Source organism: Manis pentadactyla, chromosome 3 (genome assembly GCF_030020395.1).
Source record: "Manis pentadactyla isolate mManPen7 chromosome 3, mManPen7.hap1, whole genome shotgun sequence".
Lineage (NCBI taxonomy): Eukaryota > Metazoa > Chordata > Mammalia > Pholidota > Manidae > Manis > Manis pentadactyla.
The window spans coordinates 33215149-33234804 of NC_080021.1; the positions used below are offsets into that span (position 1 = coordinate 33215149).

The 19656-nt window shown below is 33.2% G+C and overlaps 1 protein-coding gene across 1 annotated transcript in view; it reads left to right on the forward strand.

Annotated features, from left to right (window-relative positions):
* Window positions 1–19248, forward strand: part of EIF3E (eukaryotic translation initiation factor 3 subunit E) — a 44572-nt gene extending 25324 nt beyond the window's left edge. Inside the window, exons 8-13 of the mRNA XM_036876289.2 lie at window positions 2410–2536; window positions 3370–3471; window positions 4827–4936; window positions 17467–17569; window positions 17860–17994; window positions 19079–19248. Of these exons, the coding sequence (XP_036732184.1) occupies window positions 2410–2536; window positions 3370–3471; window positions 4827–4936; window positions 17467–17569; window positions 17860–17994; window positions 19079–19117 (616 nt within the window). The 3' untranslated portion in view covers window positions 19118–19248. The remainder of the gene's footprint in view (window positions 1–2409; window positions 2537–3369; window positions 3472–4826; window positions 4937–17466; window positions 17570–17859; window positions 17995–19078) is intronic.
* The last annotated feature ends 408 nt before the right edge of the window (window positions 19249–19656 follow it).

Genomic DNA, 19656 nt, shown 5'->3' on the forward strand with positions numbered 1-19656 from the left:
AATTCCAGACAACCTTATGACTTAATATGAAGTTAGAAAAGCCATTTATTACTGATACTAGCAATAGAAAATAGTTCAGTTGAGATCACAGAAACTCAAGATAAAAATCAGTTTGTAAAAGAAAAACAATGCAAAAAAATAGGTTTTTAAAATTTTTTTAAGAGATTCATGGTCATAGGAATATAATTAAATAGCAGAATTAATTATTGAATTCTCAAACTATTATACAAATACATTTAAAACCTTCATTTGTATTTTTATAGTTCATTTACAAAAAAAGGAAGTACCTTATACCATTTAAAACTTAAAAAGATAGAAATTAGATTGTAGTTTCTTGCAAGAATACAATTAAACAAGAGTATTAAAAGTCTTAAAAATACTGAATTGAAGAAATTAAATGTTAGTAGTCATGAAATATCTACCAAAGCATCCCTCAAAATTAATTCATAGCTTCGAGTACTTACTCAACTGTTAAAACCTTGATTAAAAGTAGTATGGCGAAACACAACGAAGGAAATGAAAATAAAATTAACAATATATTTCAAAATGTTGCAATTACTACTCTTAAAACTGATGCTTTTATTTCAAAAATGGAAAAAGAATTAGAAATGAAAATGGCTTTATCTGACAAGTGACAGAATAAAAATTAAAAGTCATAAGGAAATAGCTTGCACGATATTCTCCAAAACCTGAAATACCCCAGGTGACCCAAGTGGAACCTTATCAGATTAAGTTAACTGAGGAAGGAATTGTGAGATGTTTTTGTTTTGTTTTTTTATTCCATTAAAAGGACTCTGGGTTGATTTGTTAGTCATTTTGGAGCATTAAAAAAAGGTTGTGTAGTGAGAAAATAGTCTTCATCTAACCTTGTGAGACAAATAAGACCCTATTGAAACATCCAACAAAAGCCTCCCACCACCTCCAAGACCCAAATTAAGATCTACGCACTGAGAAGCCATTGTATGTTTAGAAAAGAAAATGGTATATAATATAAAATTAAGATAAATAAAAATAAATATGTTTAACATTCTATACAATAAGCTTATAGTTTTTTTTTAATCTGTGTGGATGAATTTATGAATGAGCGCCATCATTGTCAACTTAAATTACCTACTTCAAAACTGATACTAAGAAAACAATTATGCTCTCCTTTGCGTGTATGTGAGATTTCTGACAAGAGAGTATTGAGACATTTGTTCTGAAGAAATACTGCAGTTTAAAATTTTCTGCCTGAAACTCAGGTTTAATTTTTCAGATCATGAAACTTTCGGCTTATTTGTTTAGCTATCTTTTCTTAGAAATTGTTTTATTCATGAGTGAGTGTTATATTCTACCTTGTTTATAGGGATCTTAGAGGGGCTGACTGGAAATAGATATTAAGTGTTGAGTTATCATCAGATTCTAGGATCTTCTAAAAAGTCAAACAAGATTTCATGAGGAATCTATAATATGATAAAATGTAGACTTATTAATTTAATATTGTGGGGAGAACTTGGAAGATAAGGCATCTGGGTGGACCTTGAAGGATGGATAGAATTTAGGCTGTCAGAGGATGTGTTTGGAAGAGCAGTCCATATGGAGTGAATTACAAAAAGTGAGAAAGGAAGAAGTCAATGGTTGTGTGGTGGGACCTGGTGCTAGATGGGTATGTTGGGGCTTGAATATTCAACTTAGAGAAGTGGACTTTATTGACAAATATATCCAAGTTTGGCACCATCAGACATACTTATTAGATAAAAATTGGGGAGCTGTTTAAGGAGATTGAGCAGGAGAAATATAGAATAAACAAATGACAGAGGGTAGCCAGCTGCTGATCGTCAGAATAGCAGGATTTGCTGAATATTAGCCAAGGCCCTGTTGACATTTGTTTGACATCTAATCCTTCCTTTCTAATTCCCAGTGCTACCAATTTAACCAAAGCCCTGTAATACTGTAATAGTTTCCTTCTCCCTATAGTTTCTAGTCTTTTATCCCCTGAATTCTTTAATCTGTGTAAAATGCCTGGTTTTCTGATTGTGATGAATGTTTTGCACATAGGTTTTCACACATTTGTTCTAATAGGTGGATGACAAAATCATAGCTTAACAGTCTTTTGGAACAGACTGACAGCATATATGAGGGACTTCAAATCGCTTTACTCAGCAATCCTTATCACTCAGTAGGATTATTTACTTCTTACATGAGTCTCCCATCTCACTTATTTGGTGAATATCACCTGGCATTCTCATCATTTAAACTTCTGTTTATTTACTTTCTGGAGGAGATATCCCTTAAAGTAGTCATTCTTAAGTGCAGTTCTTAGGTTACTGAAACAATGCAATCTAATAGGCTGTTTAAATTATGCATCATTATAGATGTAGAAAAATTGGGTGTATTATTAATATTAAATAACCTATATTTTTAATCTAGGTATCTTAATGCAATTCAAACAATGTGTCCACACATTCTCCGCTATTTGACTACAGCAGTCATAACAAACAAAGATGTTCGAAAACGCCGGCAGGTGTTAAAAGATCTGGTCAAAGTTATTCAACAGGTAAAAACTAAAATCTTCATTGATTTTTAAAACATGCCTTAACTTCAGGTCTATCTATTTTATTAAAGTAGGACTTTTAGTTCTTAAGGTAAAAAATGTTTTTAAAATAGGAGGAAAATATACATGAAGTATACAGGAAGAGAGAAGAGCCCAAGAGATCCAAGTGGGCATTTATTATCTTTAATTCCAAGATATATTTATGGTAGATATGGTATGAACGAATACTGCTTTCTGCTAGGTGGATATTTAATATAAGTTGTATATTAGTGTTGCTTTTACTGCAAAGAGTAAAGGAGATCTGGAGCCTTGAACTGTTTGTTGAGAGCTCACTACCTACATAATTCCAGAGTAGTGACCTTTACATGGAATATGATATTAATAGTTCCCAAGCTGTACCAAAGCTGCAGTTCTCCTGGTTAATTTTTAGTGAGTTTCTCAGCAGTGACTATGGGTTAGAAAAGTAACTTAAATATTTTTTGGATCTGAGAATAAATAAAATACAAAAAGACAGTTTCAGTAGGCTATTAATACCATTATACTCTGGAAAGTTCATCATGTTTATTGTCATAGAGGACTTCTGGCAGTAGAGGAATTTGAAAGCTTTTGGAATGGTTCTAGGATGAGAATTTAGAGAACTTGGTCTGGAAGGCATTATAAGCTTAAGGTGTTGCCTGCAATCAGGATACAAGCAATTGCTTTGAGAAGATGATACTAGGTAATTTGCTAGAAATTAATGGTAAGGGAGGACAAATAGGAAGATGGGGATATTCTGGGGGCAATCTACTAAACCATGTTGAATCAGATCCAACTTGACCTTTGACTTAAATTTACAGGAATCTTACACATATAAAGACCCAATTACAGAGTTTGTTGAATGCTTGTATGTTAACTTTGACTTTGATGGGGCTCAGAAAAAGCTGAGAGAATGTGAATCAGTAAGTATGAATTTTTACTTACAAAATGATAATATTAAACTTTTGGATATTGTTAAGAGTCAGTCTTGCAGTGTTTTATTAAAGTAATTATGTTAGAAACGTTTATTAATCTTATCTTGGCAGATTAGAAATGTGTTGGGGTGAAGACATTTTAATGTTATTGCCATGTATGTGTGTGTATCCTTTTTATTAGGACAGTTTGTTAAAACATTGAGGGGATTATAAATTCACACATATATCCATAATTCCATGTCTTCCCTGAATGAATAAATATTTCATGTATATAGGCAAGTTTGTATGGAATTGCATATTATGACTGTGATTCTCAGTTTGTTTCATAAGTGGAATATAAATTTCCAATTTCTTTGGAATTTTTCACATGATTGTATTTAACATTTGCTATACATCAATCAAGCTTAGAGTATAAATTTTATAACTACAATGTATTATGTTGGTTGGTAGAAACTTAAGTACCTTCGGAGCAACTCAGAGTTAGGTGTGTGTGTGCATGTGTGTTGTGTGTGTGTGTGTGTGTGTGCGCGCGTGCGCACTAATATGTTAGCAAGTTTTCAGAAATTAAGCTTGGAACTTACTAATAAATACTTTTACCAAATCCATAAGCTACTAGATGTCAATACTGTCTTTGAACCCCCAAGTGTTTGGACAAAAATGGGCAGTTTGTTGGGGGACTAAGATGTTACTTCTCTAAGGAAAAGAAAATTGTCATGTAAATGTACCTTCAGAGGTGATTTTTCAAACATTGGGAAAAATATAAAATTAGAATCTAATATGATAATTTATGTTCATATGTAGTCATACACAACATTGTTAAGTATTGGTGTGTATTTGTTACACTAAGTAGCTAGGCCTTGCTGAGGCACGGGTACTTGGTTGTTGTTCTTGAAGTTGAAATATTCTTTCAATTCTGATACTATCTGTGGAGTAGGAGCCGCCCCTTGAATTTTTTCCTTTGTATATTACCAAGTCTACTTACTAATACAGAAATATGCCTATCATTGGTCCATTCACAACTATTTTAAATAAGTAGAAAAGATAATGTTGTCTCTCTAACATTTATGTAGGATAATGGACAGAACAAAGCTACTTTGTCACAAGGGTGCTCAAGTATTCAGTGAACAAGAAAAAAATGCAGTTCTTAGGCCTTTTTCTTAAAACATTGATTTGCTTCTTGTTTAAATTGTTAGAGGCTTGAACATGGTGTTTCTAAAATTCATGGTATTAGATGAGAGATAAGTGAATAGAACTGTGAGTAAAGCACACAGAAAGTACTGTCATATTTTAGAAAATTGCTTGTCAGTACCGTTAATTTTTTCTTTTATATTTTAAACACATAGGTGCTTGTGAATGACTTCTTCTTGGTGGCTTGTCTGGAGGATTTCATTGAAAATGCCCGTCTCTTCATATTTGAGACTTTTTGTCGCATCCATCAGTGTATCAGCATTAAGTAAGAATAACCTGATTTAATTTGTATTCTCTATTTGTAAATTACTGGAAATTTCCATTTATTGTAAAGTTATACTTAATAGGATTCTAGTTAATTGGGATTTTTGTTTTATTTCTCTTTTGCTTCAAAAGAACAAAAAGGAAACAATCTGATAGTGATTTATTAAAAATCCTAGCTTTTGTTTGTTTCTGGGATGCTTCAGACTCAGAAATATTTTCCTCAGCTTCCATATGCATGACACAGCATGATTTTTGAAAATGGTAACTTCCGGGTATTAATATGATTATCAATTACCTTTTTAAAGAGTACTGTTATATCATTATGTAGGGACAAAGAGAAGTAACCAGTTTTAGAAAGGTTTTCAGTAGGAGTTCAAATGAATTAGCCCTTAGTTAATCAGAAATACTGTTGAAAAACTACAGTTGGCAATCATTTCAGTTAATTGAGTTTGTATTATCTGATTGTATAATTGAATTCTCATATAGTAAACCTCTATGACATCCTAAAATGTTGAAACATGGAAAAATTATGGTGATTTTCAAAAGTTGAAATTTTCTTTGTTATGTGAGAAAACAATTAGGAAAAATTGTGAGACTTACATAACCTATTAGAAACTAATTTTACATATTAGAATTTGAAAAGTAACCAGTGCCCTTTGGTCATAATGAAGTCAAATAGTAAATCTTCCAAAATTGTTTAAAAACTTAGTACTTTAATGTTTTCCTCTTAGGAACTGTGTGTAAACCAAAGTTTTTCTTTTAGTGCCATTTGTTTTTTTTAAGGCATCTATATTTGCTTGCCCTAATTTAAGTGGGTTGTCATTGCAGTGGTTATCCAGAGTTAAAAGTATAGTGTGATCATGGAGCTTTTCCTGTGGGAATCGAAGCCTTGACATCAGTTTTAGTATTTTACTATAGCTAGCAGACATATAATTTAAAAAATCTGCTTGTCTTAAAGAATGCATTAAAAAATAAGTCATTGGTGTTGAAATAGGTGTATCATGTGGTACTCTAGTGGACAGTAGATAACCTAGTTTTTACATTGTTTTTTAAGATTTATAATTCAGGCTTGTGAAAGAGGGATGCTTATATTTTGGTTTCCCTTGTGGACTCTTCCGCCTTTTTCATTAGTATCTGGTTACTTGGGTGTTTTTTTGGTCCAGAACTTATTTTAACAATTCCCTGTTGTGAGCTTTTTGAAATCATATTCTCCTTTTTGTATGTTTGGCGTCTAGTGTATTCACTAGGCATTGCCTAATGTATGATAGATGCTTGATAAATATATATGTTAAATTAATAAATTTCTTACCTAAGTTAATGAATTGGTATTTTTGTCTGTGATTAAGATTTCTTCCAGTTCTAGCTTGTTACCTTTCTTGACTCTGGGATTCTTCATTATTTTTCTTCTTGGGATTCAGTTTACTATCCTTAACATTAAAATAAATGAAGTATTTTTCCTGTCTACTCAAGAGAGATGTGCAGGTAAAGGTAATATAGTGGGACTGCTTCTATTAAGTTTCATGTGACAATTTCATTACATAAGAATTTTTAAAAACTTGTATCAATGAAGCTTTTGATTTTTTTTTTTCCTGGATTGCTATATTTCTTCGATTCCAGTAGTTTTTGTAGTTTTAGACAAAGTCTTAAAGCCTTTTCAGACTTAAAGTCCAGAAATCTTTTCGCTCTTCCAGTGATAGCATTTACTTTTTACTTGTCTAAACGTTTTTGGCTACCTATGGAATGTTTTCTGACTTAACTGATTTAAGTACATAAATAAATGCATTTTCTTCAAATATTAGAAAAGAATTTTAGAGCTAGAAAATATTTTAGGGAGCTTTTAATCCAATAACACATACTTACTGAATCAACAACAATAGGGCTTTTCAGTAGAAGTTTCTGCAGTGATGGAAATGTTTTATATCTGCATTATTCAGTATGGTAGCCAGTTGGCATATGTGACTTTTGAGTACTTTATATATGTCACTCAGGTTTCAAGTTCTAGAACCATGATTTTGAAATTTGTGCGTGTATGTGTAAGGACTTGTTTTCAAATGCAATATTTTATATGAGTATATGTATTTATGTGTATATAAATAAGTAGATCAAATCAGAAACCTGTTTAGCCTATATTTCTATTCTACTTCCCTCCTGACTGCTAAGGCATCTCCGTGGAACCCTAAGACTTCTGGTAACACAGTTTTACAAAATACTGATTCAGTACAACTCCTTTGTTTTGCAGCAGTTTTGTAGCTCCTTATTTGTAGCTGGTAAATTTAAGGCTCAGAGACATTGAGTTGTTTAGGTCTTATTTGATAACAGAGCCTCAGTTAATAGGTCTCTGACATTCGTTGTATTGAACCTCATTGTAAATTCTTTCTTTTTCATTGTGAACAGCTGATGTTTTGGAAATACCAGATTTAGACTAATTTGTTTTAAGTCTTTTGCTTGAGCCAGAGGATGATGGAAACCGTAAGTTAGTGTTTAACTCTGTGTCTCAGAATATCTAGGATTTTTTATTTTACAAATGCACGTTCCCTGAAGCCAACCCAAATTTTCTGGATCAGATTTTCTGAGTATGCAATGCTCTGTTGATAGGACTACTACGCTGTACTTTAAGGATGGTTATTCTGAAGCACATCCAGGTTTGAGAACCATTGCATCAGGTCGTCAGCTTTTTAGGCACATAATTGTAGCCTGCTGGAGTATTGGAGTGAAAAATCAACAATTTAATATTTTTAGTATAATGAGTGAAGAATGTAGAAGCAAAGCTGAAAGTGTACCTTCGGGCAAAAAAATGAATGTTCTTAGAGTAACAATTAGATCTCAGATTATAAGGTTCAGTGGGCAAGAGGGGATGAGTGCATCCATCAGGACTCAGTCCAGAGGGTACGCATTTCATGTTTAAAGCTGCTTTAATGGGTTAGAAATATGGCTGAAAATGTTAAGCATCTAAGTTGGGTTTTATAAATACAGCAATCATCTTAATTTAGAGTTCAAGGACTTGGAGGCTATGATAATGATGAACAGAGCTAATGTTTACCTTTAAACAATACATAGGGGAAAAAAACCACTGCTCTCCAGTCCAGAGGTTTATAAAACTAGCTGTACATTAGAATCATCTGGAGAACTTAAAAAAAAATTTTTTTAACTTAAGACGACTAGATTTTTCTGGTCTTACCCCAGACCTTCTGAATCAGAATCTCTGGGATCAAGGCTTGAGAATCTGGGTTTAAAGCTTCCCAGGTAAATTATTCAGCAGTCAGCTTTTGGGAAACATTGCTCTAATGATTTGTAGTCTTTAAAAAACTAAAACATTCCCTGGGGGGAGGATCTCAGCATTTATGTTTTTTAAAGCTCCTCTAAGTAATTCTTGTGCAAAACCTTTTTGTTGTTGTTGTTGTTATTTTTATTGAAGTAAAGTTGATATACAGTACTATGTTGGTTTTAGGTGTACAACATAGTAATTCAACAGTTACCTATATTATGAGATGTTCACCTTAACTAGTGTAGTTACTGTCAACATAGAAGATGTTACAGAACTATTGACTATATTCTCTATGCTATATTTTAATCCCCATAACTAATTTAGATTAATATAAAGATTTTATGCGTCTTTATACCCTTCACCTGTCTCAGCCACCCAAACCAACCCTGTCCCCATGGTAACCACCAGTCACTAATCAGCGTCTGTAAGTCTGTTCTGTTTTATTTTGTTTTTAGATTCCACTTATATAAGTGAAATCATATGGTATTTGTCTTTCTCTCCTGTCTTATTTCACTTAGCATAATACCCTCTAGGTCCATCCATATTGTTGCAAATGGCACAGTTTCTTTCTTTTTTATGGCTAATAATATTCTGTTGTATGTATGTACCACATCCTCATCCATTAATCTATTGACAGGCACTTAGGTTGCTTCCATATCTTTGCTGTTGAAAATAATGCTGCAGTGAACAAAGGTGTGCATATATCTTTTCATATTAGTGATTTTGTTTTCTTTGGGTAAATTCCCAGAAGTGGAATTTCTGAGTCATACGGAATTTCTATTTTTAGTTTCTTGAGGAACCTCTGTCACTGCTTTCCATAGTGGCTGCACCAATTTACATTCCCACCAACAGTGTAGAAGTGTGCCCTTTTCTCCACATCCTCACCAACACTTGTTACTTCTTGTCTTTTGGATAGTGACCATTCTAACTGGTGTCGGGTGATACCTCATTGTGGTTTTGATTTGCATTTTCCTTATGCTTGGCAAAGTGGAGCATCTTTTAATGTGCCTTTTGGCCATCAGTATGTTCTCTTTGGAAAAATGTCTATTCAGGTCTTCTGCCTATTTTTTAAGTGGATTATTTGTGTTTTGATATTGAGTCAGTTGAGTCATTTATATATTTTGGATGCTAGCCCCTTGTCAGATAAATCATTTGCAAATATATTCTCCCCTCCAAAAACCCTCTTTTTAAAAATACACTTTTTATTTTGAGGTATTGTAAATTATAGATTCACATTCCTTAGTAAATAATAAAGAGCTTATTACACAGTTTCTACAGATGGTAACATCTTACAAACCATAGTAAATATAATCTCAACTAGCATATTGGCATTGATACATTCAGATGCAGAACAGTAACGCAAGGATCCTTCAGTTGCTCTATTGTGGCGCATACTCCCTCCTTGACCTCTGGCAACGGCTCATCTGTTCTCCATTTCTATATAATTTTGTCATTTCAAGAATATGCAAACGTTTCTTTTAAAGGTAGTGTTCAACTGTTTAAAGAGGCTAAATACACTTGGGGACATGATTATGATATAATTAGTTAATAGCGATATAACTAGTACAGTTGTTCATAGAAGAAAATATTACAAATATGAGTACCTCTTCTGTCCAAGCACTGGGTAGAAAGTAGGGAATGTACACTCAGAGCTTCAAATCCAGAGGAAAAAACTTATTAAGTAAAGAATGGAATTATAAATTATGATAGGTGTTTTGAAGAAAAATAGAGGAATTAGAATGATATGTATATAATTTGTATATTGAAAAATTAGAGAAGAAATTTAGACTGAAGGCTCAGTGAACCCTGGCAACAGTCTAAATGGTATGTCTTTAAGCCCCAAAGTAAATTCTTTACCACTATATACTAATTGTGACAAATTACTCAAGTCTTTAGTTTGTGCTGGCTTGTCTTTGCCTCTAATTAATCTCAAGTTATTTGGTGCTCAGTCTTTTTTTGGGGGGATAAGGGGAAGGATTTGTCTCTGGCCTCCTTTCCCCCAATGGACATATTTCAAATGCTGAAGAGAATAGGATTGTAAAACTCATGGTTGTTCATTAAATAGCTTTACATTTGTGATTTCAGACACTCTAAGTTGATAGGTTTCTTGACTAAATTACTTATAAGCACATGTGATAGTCATCTTTATACAAAATGCTTATTAAGAATTTTTCATCCGTTTGTATACAACTGTATATAGATTTGTCAGATGTTGCAAATCTGTTTACCATAAAATAAGCAACATCTGTCAAAAAAGGTTACTGTGGTGGAATTTAATTTAGTATAGCTGAGTAGTTTATCAGATAAGGTGTGTCTCTGAAATTTAAAGACTGTTCTAGAAAAATTCTTGGGTCACTTGTCAATTGTAGATAAAAACAAAGTATGGAAGTAATATTTTGAATGTGTATAATAAACGTATTGGAGCATACATTAATATAATTTTCTTATAGGGTGTTAGTTTTGGCTTTTCACAAAAGAAGGTATTTGCCAATTACTCTTCCATTTCTTTAAGTTATGAAGTCATTCTACTTTATTTTACTAAGTAACATTTTAGATCTTAATATGTTTCTTAAAGTTCTTATTAACACACAGCAATTTACATTCATAATTATACTTCCTGATATTAGTGAGAAATAGGTGCATTTCCACGTGGAGATAAAAGAGTTTCAAAAGCCAGTATTATTGCATTTCTCTGTTAACTCTAAAGTAATATACTCTTATGTAAGACTAATGAGATATTGGAAAATTCAGTGAGGTCTTTGGGTTGTCACACACAGCATTTAGCATTTCTCAGTTTTCTCCTCTTTTTCTTTCTCTTCTTTCCTCCTAATCTTAGAGTTAAACACAGTTTACACTTAACACGCAGTAATTAGTTGTCATAGCATACCCTTATAAGACTGGAGTGCATTGGAGAGGCTAAATAGTTCATCACAGTCTTTAGTGTAAAGCAGGCTAGAGGTTCCCATGGCTTAATGTTGAAGTCATTAGTATTTGAAATAAACTGTGCTAATGAAATAAAATTTGGAAAGCTAGGTTATTTAAAGAGGTACTTAATAAGCACGTGAAATGCTGGACACCAAATCCTTACTTGTTAAGATATGTCAGGGACTGTGGGTGGGTTCAGAAAAGGGAACTGCCAAAGATTAGTGATTGAAAGAAAATCTGATAGAAATCAGCCTAGAATTGGTAAAACTCTAGTTGGTTTTATGGATTTAAGTTTATATATGTTATGTTCTTAAGTGATAGCACTGGTCTTAATTGCTGCCCAGGAACAGGCAGTTTCTGTTTTTGTGCTATAGAGGCATGAATATGTTTAATTAATGAAATAGAACTGAGGGTGAAATTCCTTTACTGTGTCTTTTGAAATAGCAGTTAATTCTATTTATTTATTTATTTTTCTCCTGAAGGATAATTTATATATTTCAGTAAATTTAATAATAATCTCTTCTTTCATGGTACTGGATTTTGTATTTTATTTGGAAGTTATTTCTCAACAATAGGTTTATATGCTGTTTACCTATGTTTTCTTGTAGGACTTTGGTGGCTTTATTTCTTCTATTTAAGTCCGTCTAGGATTTACTTGGGAATATAGAGTAAGGAAGACATCTATCTTCTTTATCCTTACTGGCTAACCACGTGATTATTGAAAAAAGAACTTTTCCCCTACTGATTTGAAATGCCACCCGTATCACATTTTAAATTCTCATCTGTATATTGGGACTTTTTCTGAGCTCTTTAATAAACTCATATAATTAATGTCTGTTGATTCCTGAACCAGCACCCAGTTGTTTCAAGTAAGTTAAGTTTTCTAATGTGTTTTAATATTCACTGTTTGTTTACCCTGGAGTTAATTTTAATTACCACTCCTCCTGCCCCCCCAGTTTGCTTATTAGTTGTTTTTCTTAATGTCTTTATCATTAATTTCACATAAAAGTCTTTGTCAGTTCATACCTCTCTTCTCAAAATTGGTTAATTTTATCAGTTTCATCTCTTGAAAAAAATCAGGACATGTTGCTTTCTACCTTGGTGTGTATTTTCGTCTCTCTTTGTCCTTGTTTTGAGAAGTCCCTTAGGCTGTCTCCTTTGATAGAGCTCCTGTTGCCTGAACCTTATTATTATTATGTCTTCCTTTTTCTTGGCTTACTTTTATGCTTTGGAAAAGCATATCCTTTAATAGCTTCATAAGGAGGGTGCTTTGGAGGTAAATTTTCACACTTAAAAATGTCTATTTTACTCTCATACTTGAATAGTGATACTGCTATTACAGAATTTATAAGACATTGTTCTGTTGCTTTGTAGCTTCCTGTTGTAGCAATCAGAAGCCATTTTTATCCCTGACCTTTTTGTATGGGTCTTTTGTTTCCTCTCTAGAAATTTGAGGATTTTTTTTTCTTTGTTCTTTGTCCTCATTCCTCTGAAATTTCAGAGTGATATACCTTAGAATTGGCTTATTTTATACTGAGCCCCTTTTAATTTGGAAACTCATGCTGTCCATTTATGGGAAATTTTTCTTGAGTTATTTCTTTAGTGATTTATTCTCTTTTATATTTACTGTTTATTCTTTCTGGAACTCCCTTCTGGAACTATTTGGCTCTTGGACCTCCTGGGGACTTCCTGGACCAGAATTCTTATTTTCTCCTTTCTCTCCTATTTTTCCAAAAGTCCAGTTAACATCCAAAATTACACATAGTTACATTTTTTTTCTTGTAATTAGAACTTTGAAGATTTACTGTTTGGCAGCTTTCAAATATTATCAACCATAGTCACCATGCTTACATTATATCCCACGACTTTATTTATCTTATTACTGGAAGTTGGCACTTTTAGACCCCCTTTCACCTATCTTCTCTCCTGTAACAACCACCAGTCTGGTCTCCGTCTCTCTCTCTCTCTGTCTTTGTCTCTGTCTGTCTGTCTGTCTCTCTCTGCCTCCCTCCCTCACCCCTGCACCCCCTACGGTCCATCCATGTTGTGGCAATTGGTAGGATTTCCTTCATTTTTGTGGCTGACTGATATTCCATTTTGTATATGTATGTGTGTATATAATCACATTTTCTTTATCCACTCATCTATTGGTGGACTCTTAGCTTCCTTCCAGGTATAGGCTTTTGCAAATAATGCTGCAGCGAACATGGGTTGGCAGCTATCTTTTCTAGTTAGTGTTTTTGTCTCCTATGGATAAATATCCAGAGGTAGAATTGCTGGATCTTCCGGTAGTCCTATTAATTGTTTAGGACCCTCCGTACTGTTTTCTGTAGTGGCTTCACCTACATTTATACCAATACTGCAAAAGGGCTCCCTTCTTGCTGCATTCTTGCTAACAGTTGTTGCTTCCTGTCTTTTTGGTACTATTTATTCGAACATGTATGAAGTGGTACCTCATTGTCATGATGCTTCCAACTTTGTTCTTCTTGCTCAAAAATGCTTTGCTTATTTGCAGACTCTGTGGCTCCATGAGTATTTCTTAACATATTCGGTATCATGTTGTGCCTGAGCAGGACAGCTAGTCAACTTAAAGGTGTTTATAAAGGATTTACACAAAATATTTAAATGTCTACTTTTAGCTTCCTGCAGATAAGGTTGAGATTTTTAGTGTAATCTAAATAATCTGAAAATAATTCTCTGTGTTTGAAATCTAGATTGAATTAGATGTTTTTCTCAGAAATTCTACATTTTGTTAAGTTTGTTTTTAGTTTATTGAGAACCTGAATTAATTTTAATAACAAGATAAGCATGGCATAGGATAGCTTAAGGTAACTTTGGTTTTTAAACTGTAATAGGATAGCACATTTTTGTTTAAATCTTTCTCATTTTTGCATAAAATGAGTAGAGTGTAAAAACTGTAGACTTTGAGGATATCTTTCTATTAATCATTTCATTTATTTTACTGTATTTTTTTGCTACTTAAAGAAACTGGCCTATTGCCACATTCTTTAATTCAATCTCAGTAATTGGTAGCCTAGATAATTTGAGATGCCATCAGTAATTTACTAATACTACTTAGACCTTATTTCAAGTTTTTCTTTGACTTGATTTAATAAGTAAAGGATGAACAAGCACAATGCAAATCAGTAAACCCCCCAAATGGGATTACGATCACAGCATGCAGACAGATATTTATGGGTCTTGATGCATGTTGCCAAATTGCCCCAACTTTGTTCAAATATGAAACTTAGAATGGATGTAAAAGAAGAGGAGAGATGGAGAATACTAGGTGGAGTTATAAAGAATTGATTTTCCTTCTTTTACTTTAAAATTTGACCTTAAATATTTCATCAGATAAGCTGTCCTCCAGACTAGAACTGATAAACCATTTTACATTTCACATAGCTCCTAATACTTTCTTTCCATAACACTTAGGATAGTTTATATATTTGGGGGATTAGGTGATTGTCTCCTACTCTCCATCCCCAGCTTAAACTTTATAAAGGTGTGCAACAGGTTGCATTTTGTCACCAGCATCTACTACAGTTCATATTTTGTTGAATGAATGACAAGGAAGGAGTAGAATCGATTTGGTTTGGCTGGCATGTAGTATTCCTGAGGGAGAATAATGGAGGTTGGAAAGTTAGATTGTTAGGTAAGTTGTAGAGATCCGTGAGTGAAAAATTTAGAATTTAGAATTTTGTTTTGGTAGAAGGGCTCTATTGAAAGGAACTTGGGAATAAACTGGTTAGTTTGGTTTTAGTATACTAACCTGGCAAGTATGTAAAGTAGATTGAGGAGAGACTGGAAAGGTATATTGGTTAGAAAACTAGGAAATAGTAATGGAGCCTGAAGCAGGATAGTTACAGGGGCAAGAGTCAGTAAATATTTATTAATTGCTTCCTGTATACTGAGTGTCATGTCAGTTGCTGTATATATAGCGTAGAACAGGGAAGGTATATAATACATGCTCTTGGGTTACATATACAATCTGTCATGGAAATATATTTTCAACAGAAAAATCTACAGTTGTTCAGAAAGCCATGGGAAAAACGGGGGTTGCTGTGAAGAAAAGGGGGAGGCTATGAAAGCATCAAACATATATGCTACCGTTGAGACAGGTTTCTTGTGAGGGTTGTGTTTAGAAGAGACCCATGTAACAGAAAGCTAAGTGAAGATGATGGATGAGCCTTTCAAGCAGAAGGCACAGCATGGACAAAGGCCCTGAAGTGGTTAAAAACATAACATGTTTAATGAATAGAGTTTTAGTATGGCTAGTGGAAAGGAGAGTCTTTTAAGATGAGAGTAGATTGCTAAGGAATTTAGAATAAGAGGCAGTGGTTAAAGAGGTAATTAATAAGATTTCTCAGTTGGGTATGAGAGTAAAAGGAAGAACAATGTGATAACCTAGGATTCAAGACTGAATGTTTCATTATTACTGTAGTTACTTAAATATCCTTCATGAACAGGTTTATATTACAATTTAAAAAATATATAATACCAACTATATATAATTAGTAGTTGCTGGAAATAACTTTTTTTTTAAAGTTTAACTACATAAAGGGCTTGAAGACTGGAGTTGTAACATACTTAGACAAATTGTTTCATTTGTACTTCTCAGAGTCAAATGACTTCGGCCTCACTTTTTAAAGAGTTGTATTTTGGGAGATGCAGGAAGACATACAAAAAGTAAATTGTTACAGAAGGTGGTAAAGAGTATGTTTCGGTAAATCTGCTCTTTACCTTTAGAGTAGTAGCTCCAGATAAAAGTATCAGGTTTGCTTGGTTTATTAGTGCAGAAGAGAATGGAATTACACATCTCTAAAATAAGTCAACCACTAGCAGGAAACCTTACAAGGAGTTCATTGGGAAGCCATAGGAAAGTTTTCCTAGTCAAAAAAATACCTCCTTATTTAAGTAAAATAACTTGTTTCCATATTTTTGGTAGCTTAAATAAAATGAGGGTTACTTAGAGAACAGTAATTAAAAAAAAATCTGTCCATGAGATTGAAGTATTAGTCATGGATTTATTGTTCTTTATTTGCCGAGAATGTGTACTTAGAGCAAAATTATAAAAACAAAGAAAACAAAATTTTCACACTTAAGTCTGGGGAATTTTGTTGTTGAACTGGCTTGTACTCACCATGTTTTTAACCTCAGGCATTTTTTTAAGTGATGATATCTTCATAGATTTATAATTTTATTGATGGACTAAACTTAATTTTTATATTTTGAATGAATTAACTGTTTGTCAATAAATGTGTGAAATAAAGACAGCACAGGTTATATTATTCCACAAAGGTGTTTTTATTAACTAGGTTGGTTTCATTTGGGTTGGGAGCTTTGGAATTACTTGATTGTATGTTTGCCAGGGTCCTGAATATCTCTATTTTAAAATTGAGAATGCTATCAGATTGGGGATTTCAGTTTGTAATATTCTAAAGACTGATTTTGTTATTAATACTCTAGTTCTTTTCATCAAACCAGTGATAGCATTAGGGGACCATGGAAGTGTGCAGTTATCTTCAGTGAAGACAGGTGGAAAGGGGACAATTAATGTTTGTGCTTAAGCACCCATATATGCATACATGTATACTATATATGCTTAAATACTATATACATGCACATGTAGATAATTGCCATTGATGGACTGACCTTACCTACCACGAAGGCTGTTGCTTGTGTTAGTCCTAATAGATTAGGCCCTGCAGTGGCCTCTTTTTCAACCTGATCATAAATTGGAAAAATAAAATACATGTTAGTTAATTGAAAGACTGTAGATCAGGGTCCTGGTGCCTATCATTTCACTTCTTCTGCGTGTATGCATATCTGACTCTTCTTTGAAATTCAGTAGCCATTTGGATTATATAGTATACAGTTCCAAGGAGTGCCCTCAGAGTTCACAAGAAACATTTCACAACACAAACATAGACAGCAGCCCTGAGTTTTAGTTACATATTCCATTATACTTATTACTGATGCTCCTTGTGGCAGGTTTAATTTGTATAATCATAAATCACAAAATCTTTTTCTCCCTTAGATTATTACTAGTTGAACATCTGCTAAGTATAAGGTACTATTCTAGAAACCAGAAAAATTTCTGTAGGTGTTAAATATGGTGCCTTTCTCTCAAGGATCTTACAGTCTGAGTGGGGGATAGGTCAGCACAATAGTACCAGATAATAGCACAAACATGAACAATGTGGTTATTGAGAGTCATAATATTTAAGAGGAGGTGACTTATCAGTACCTTAAAGTCTATGCAAAGTATGACTCAAAGACTGTGTATATGAAATTAAGTTTTTAGACTGTGTTAACATCATTTTTACTTTTTTCATTAGCATGTTGGCAGATAAACTGAACATGACTCCAGAAGAAGCCGAAAGGTGGATTGTAAATTTGATTAGAAATGCAAGACTGGATGCCAAGATTGATTCTAAATTAGTGAGTATTATGTTAGGTATACTGCATACTAGCTTTCTGTTGCTGGTTATTTTATACTTTCGGGGGGAGTTTTTCATTAGGACATTTTATTCCATTAACAATTTGTTGTTTTAATGTGTAATAATAAATTCTTTGAAGGCAACAGTAAACACTTATTTTTTGTTGCTCTCATCTCTGTACAGTGCATAAAAACACACAACAATCATGTAGTGTTTTGATGTTACACTCATGACTTACTGGGAAACTTAGTCATTAACATTATGGGGTCAATTCTTTCTGTCTCATTTTAGGGTCATGTGGTAATGGGTAACAATGCAGTCTCGCCCTATCAGCAAGTGATCGAAAAAACCAAAAGCCTTTCATTTAGAAGCCAGATGTTGGCTATGAATATTGAGAAGAAACTTAATCAGAATAGTAGGTCAGAGGTAAGAACCACACATTTTCTGTTCTCTCTGGGATTTAGCAATAATGTAACATACTTATTACATGGACATCATTTGAGAACACATTAATATCAGTTGTATCTGATTTTGTATTTCTGTTTGTTGGGGGTATGAACATTATGTTTAAGAAACTACTAAATGGAAAAGAATTTTTCTTAGATGTATTACATGCATTAGTTAAGGAAACTGAAAAATTGTGTTCATACTTTATTATAACATTTTATTTTCCTTTCCCCTTTCCTGTGTGACAGTGTTCATTAAACTCATTTCTTCTGGGCTTTCAACAGATCGTTCTGGTACTGGCAGATGTGTAAATCTCTTTGAAGTGCTTAAAATTTGTGTTCTTTTTAAATCTCAAGTAATACTTCAGTAAAAATGTTATATCTATTAGCATTGATCTTATAAAATTTGATTTTATCTGATATTCATATTTAGCTATATGAAAAATATATCCCCCTTTTGGTAGAGATCCTATGTATTACATATTAAAGAAAAACTTGAATGGCCTTGTGATTTTTGGAATCGCAAACCACCTTTAATGTTCTTTAGCCATTATTGTTATGTGTAACTGGAGGGTAGGTAGTTTTTAGGAAGCAGTTGTAGAACAGTCAGGGACCTCATTTGATTGACATTTTAACAACAGGTTTGTATCCTCGTAATAGTCATTCAGTTTTAAAAGAGAAGGAAGAATTAGGAAATTATTGCCCGTGCCTATTCCAGTCAAGTCTATAAAAACTGAGCCTAAAAAATAAGTTGTAAATAATGTTTTTCTGTATTCCGGAGGATCAGTTTATATTGCTTTTAGTTATAATATTCATGCTATTATCATTATTATACTTTATAAATTGTCAAATGCTGTATCAGATCGTATTTTGATGTGTTTGTTTTGCTCTAAGTGGGATAGTGGGATACCTGACATTTAATGATTACAGAGGTTATTGAAATCTTAGAGAGTAGCTTGTCAGGAGTAGTGCTAAAAGGAAATGCTAGTATCACTCTTTACTAAGTTAGCTGTTTTGGGAAGTATTTTATTTTTACACTGTCAATTTCTCTTTGTATATTTTAGGCTCCTAACTGGGCAACTCAGGACTCTGGCTTCTACTGAAAAACTAAAGAAAAGATGAAAAAACTGAAAGATGAAATAATTCTATTATATAAAGGTTGACATACATTTTAGAAACAACATACCGAGTATAAATTTTGGAAAATTTGAATAAAATTCACTGTTTCATTTTATCTTGTGAATTTACTTAAAAATACTAAGTGTGTATTTTTTTAAGCTTTCATTTTGGAATAGTTACCACACAGAGAGGTCCCATGCAGCCTAAAGCTAGTTTCCCCCAGTTTTTTCACCTTATGTTAATATAGTACAATATCAAAATCAGGGTATTGACATTGGTACAATGTATGTGAATAGCCCTTGCCATTTTATCACTTGTGTGGATTTGTGTAACCATCGCTGCAATCAAGATACAGAACTTATATCACAAAGATGTCAACCATTCTACTCCTTTGTAGTCACACCTACCCCCACAAACCTGAGTGACTCTAACTCTTCGTAACAACTAATCTGTTTTCTACCTATAATTTTGTTATTACGAGAATATTATAGAAATGGAACTATACAATATGTGACCTTCTGAG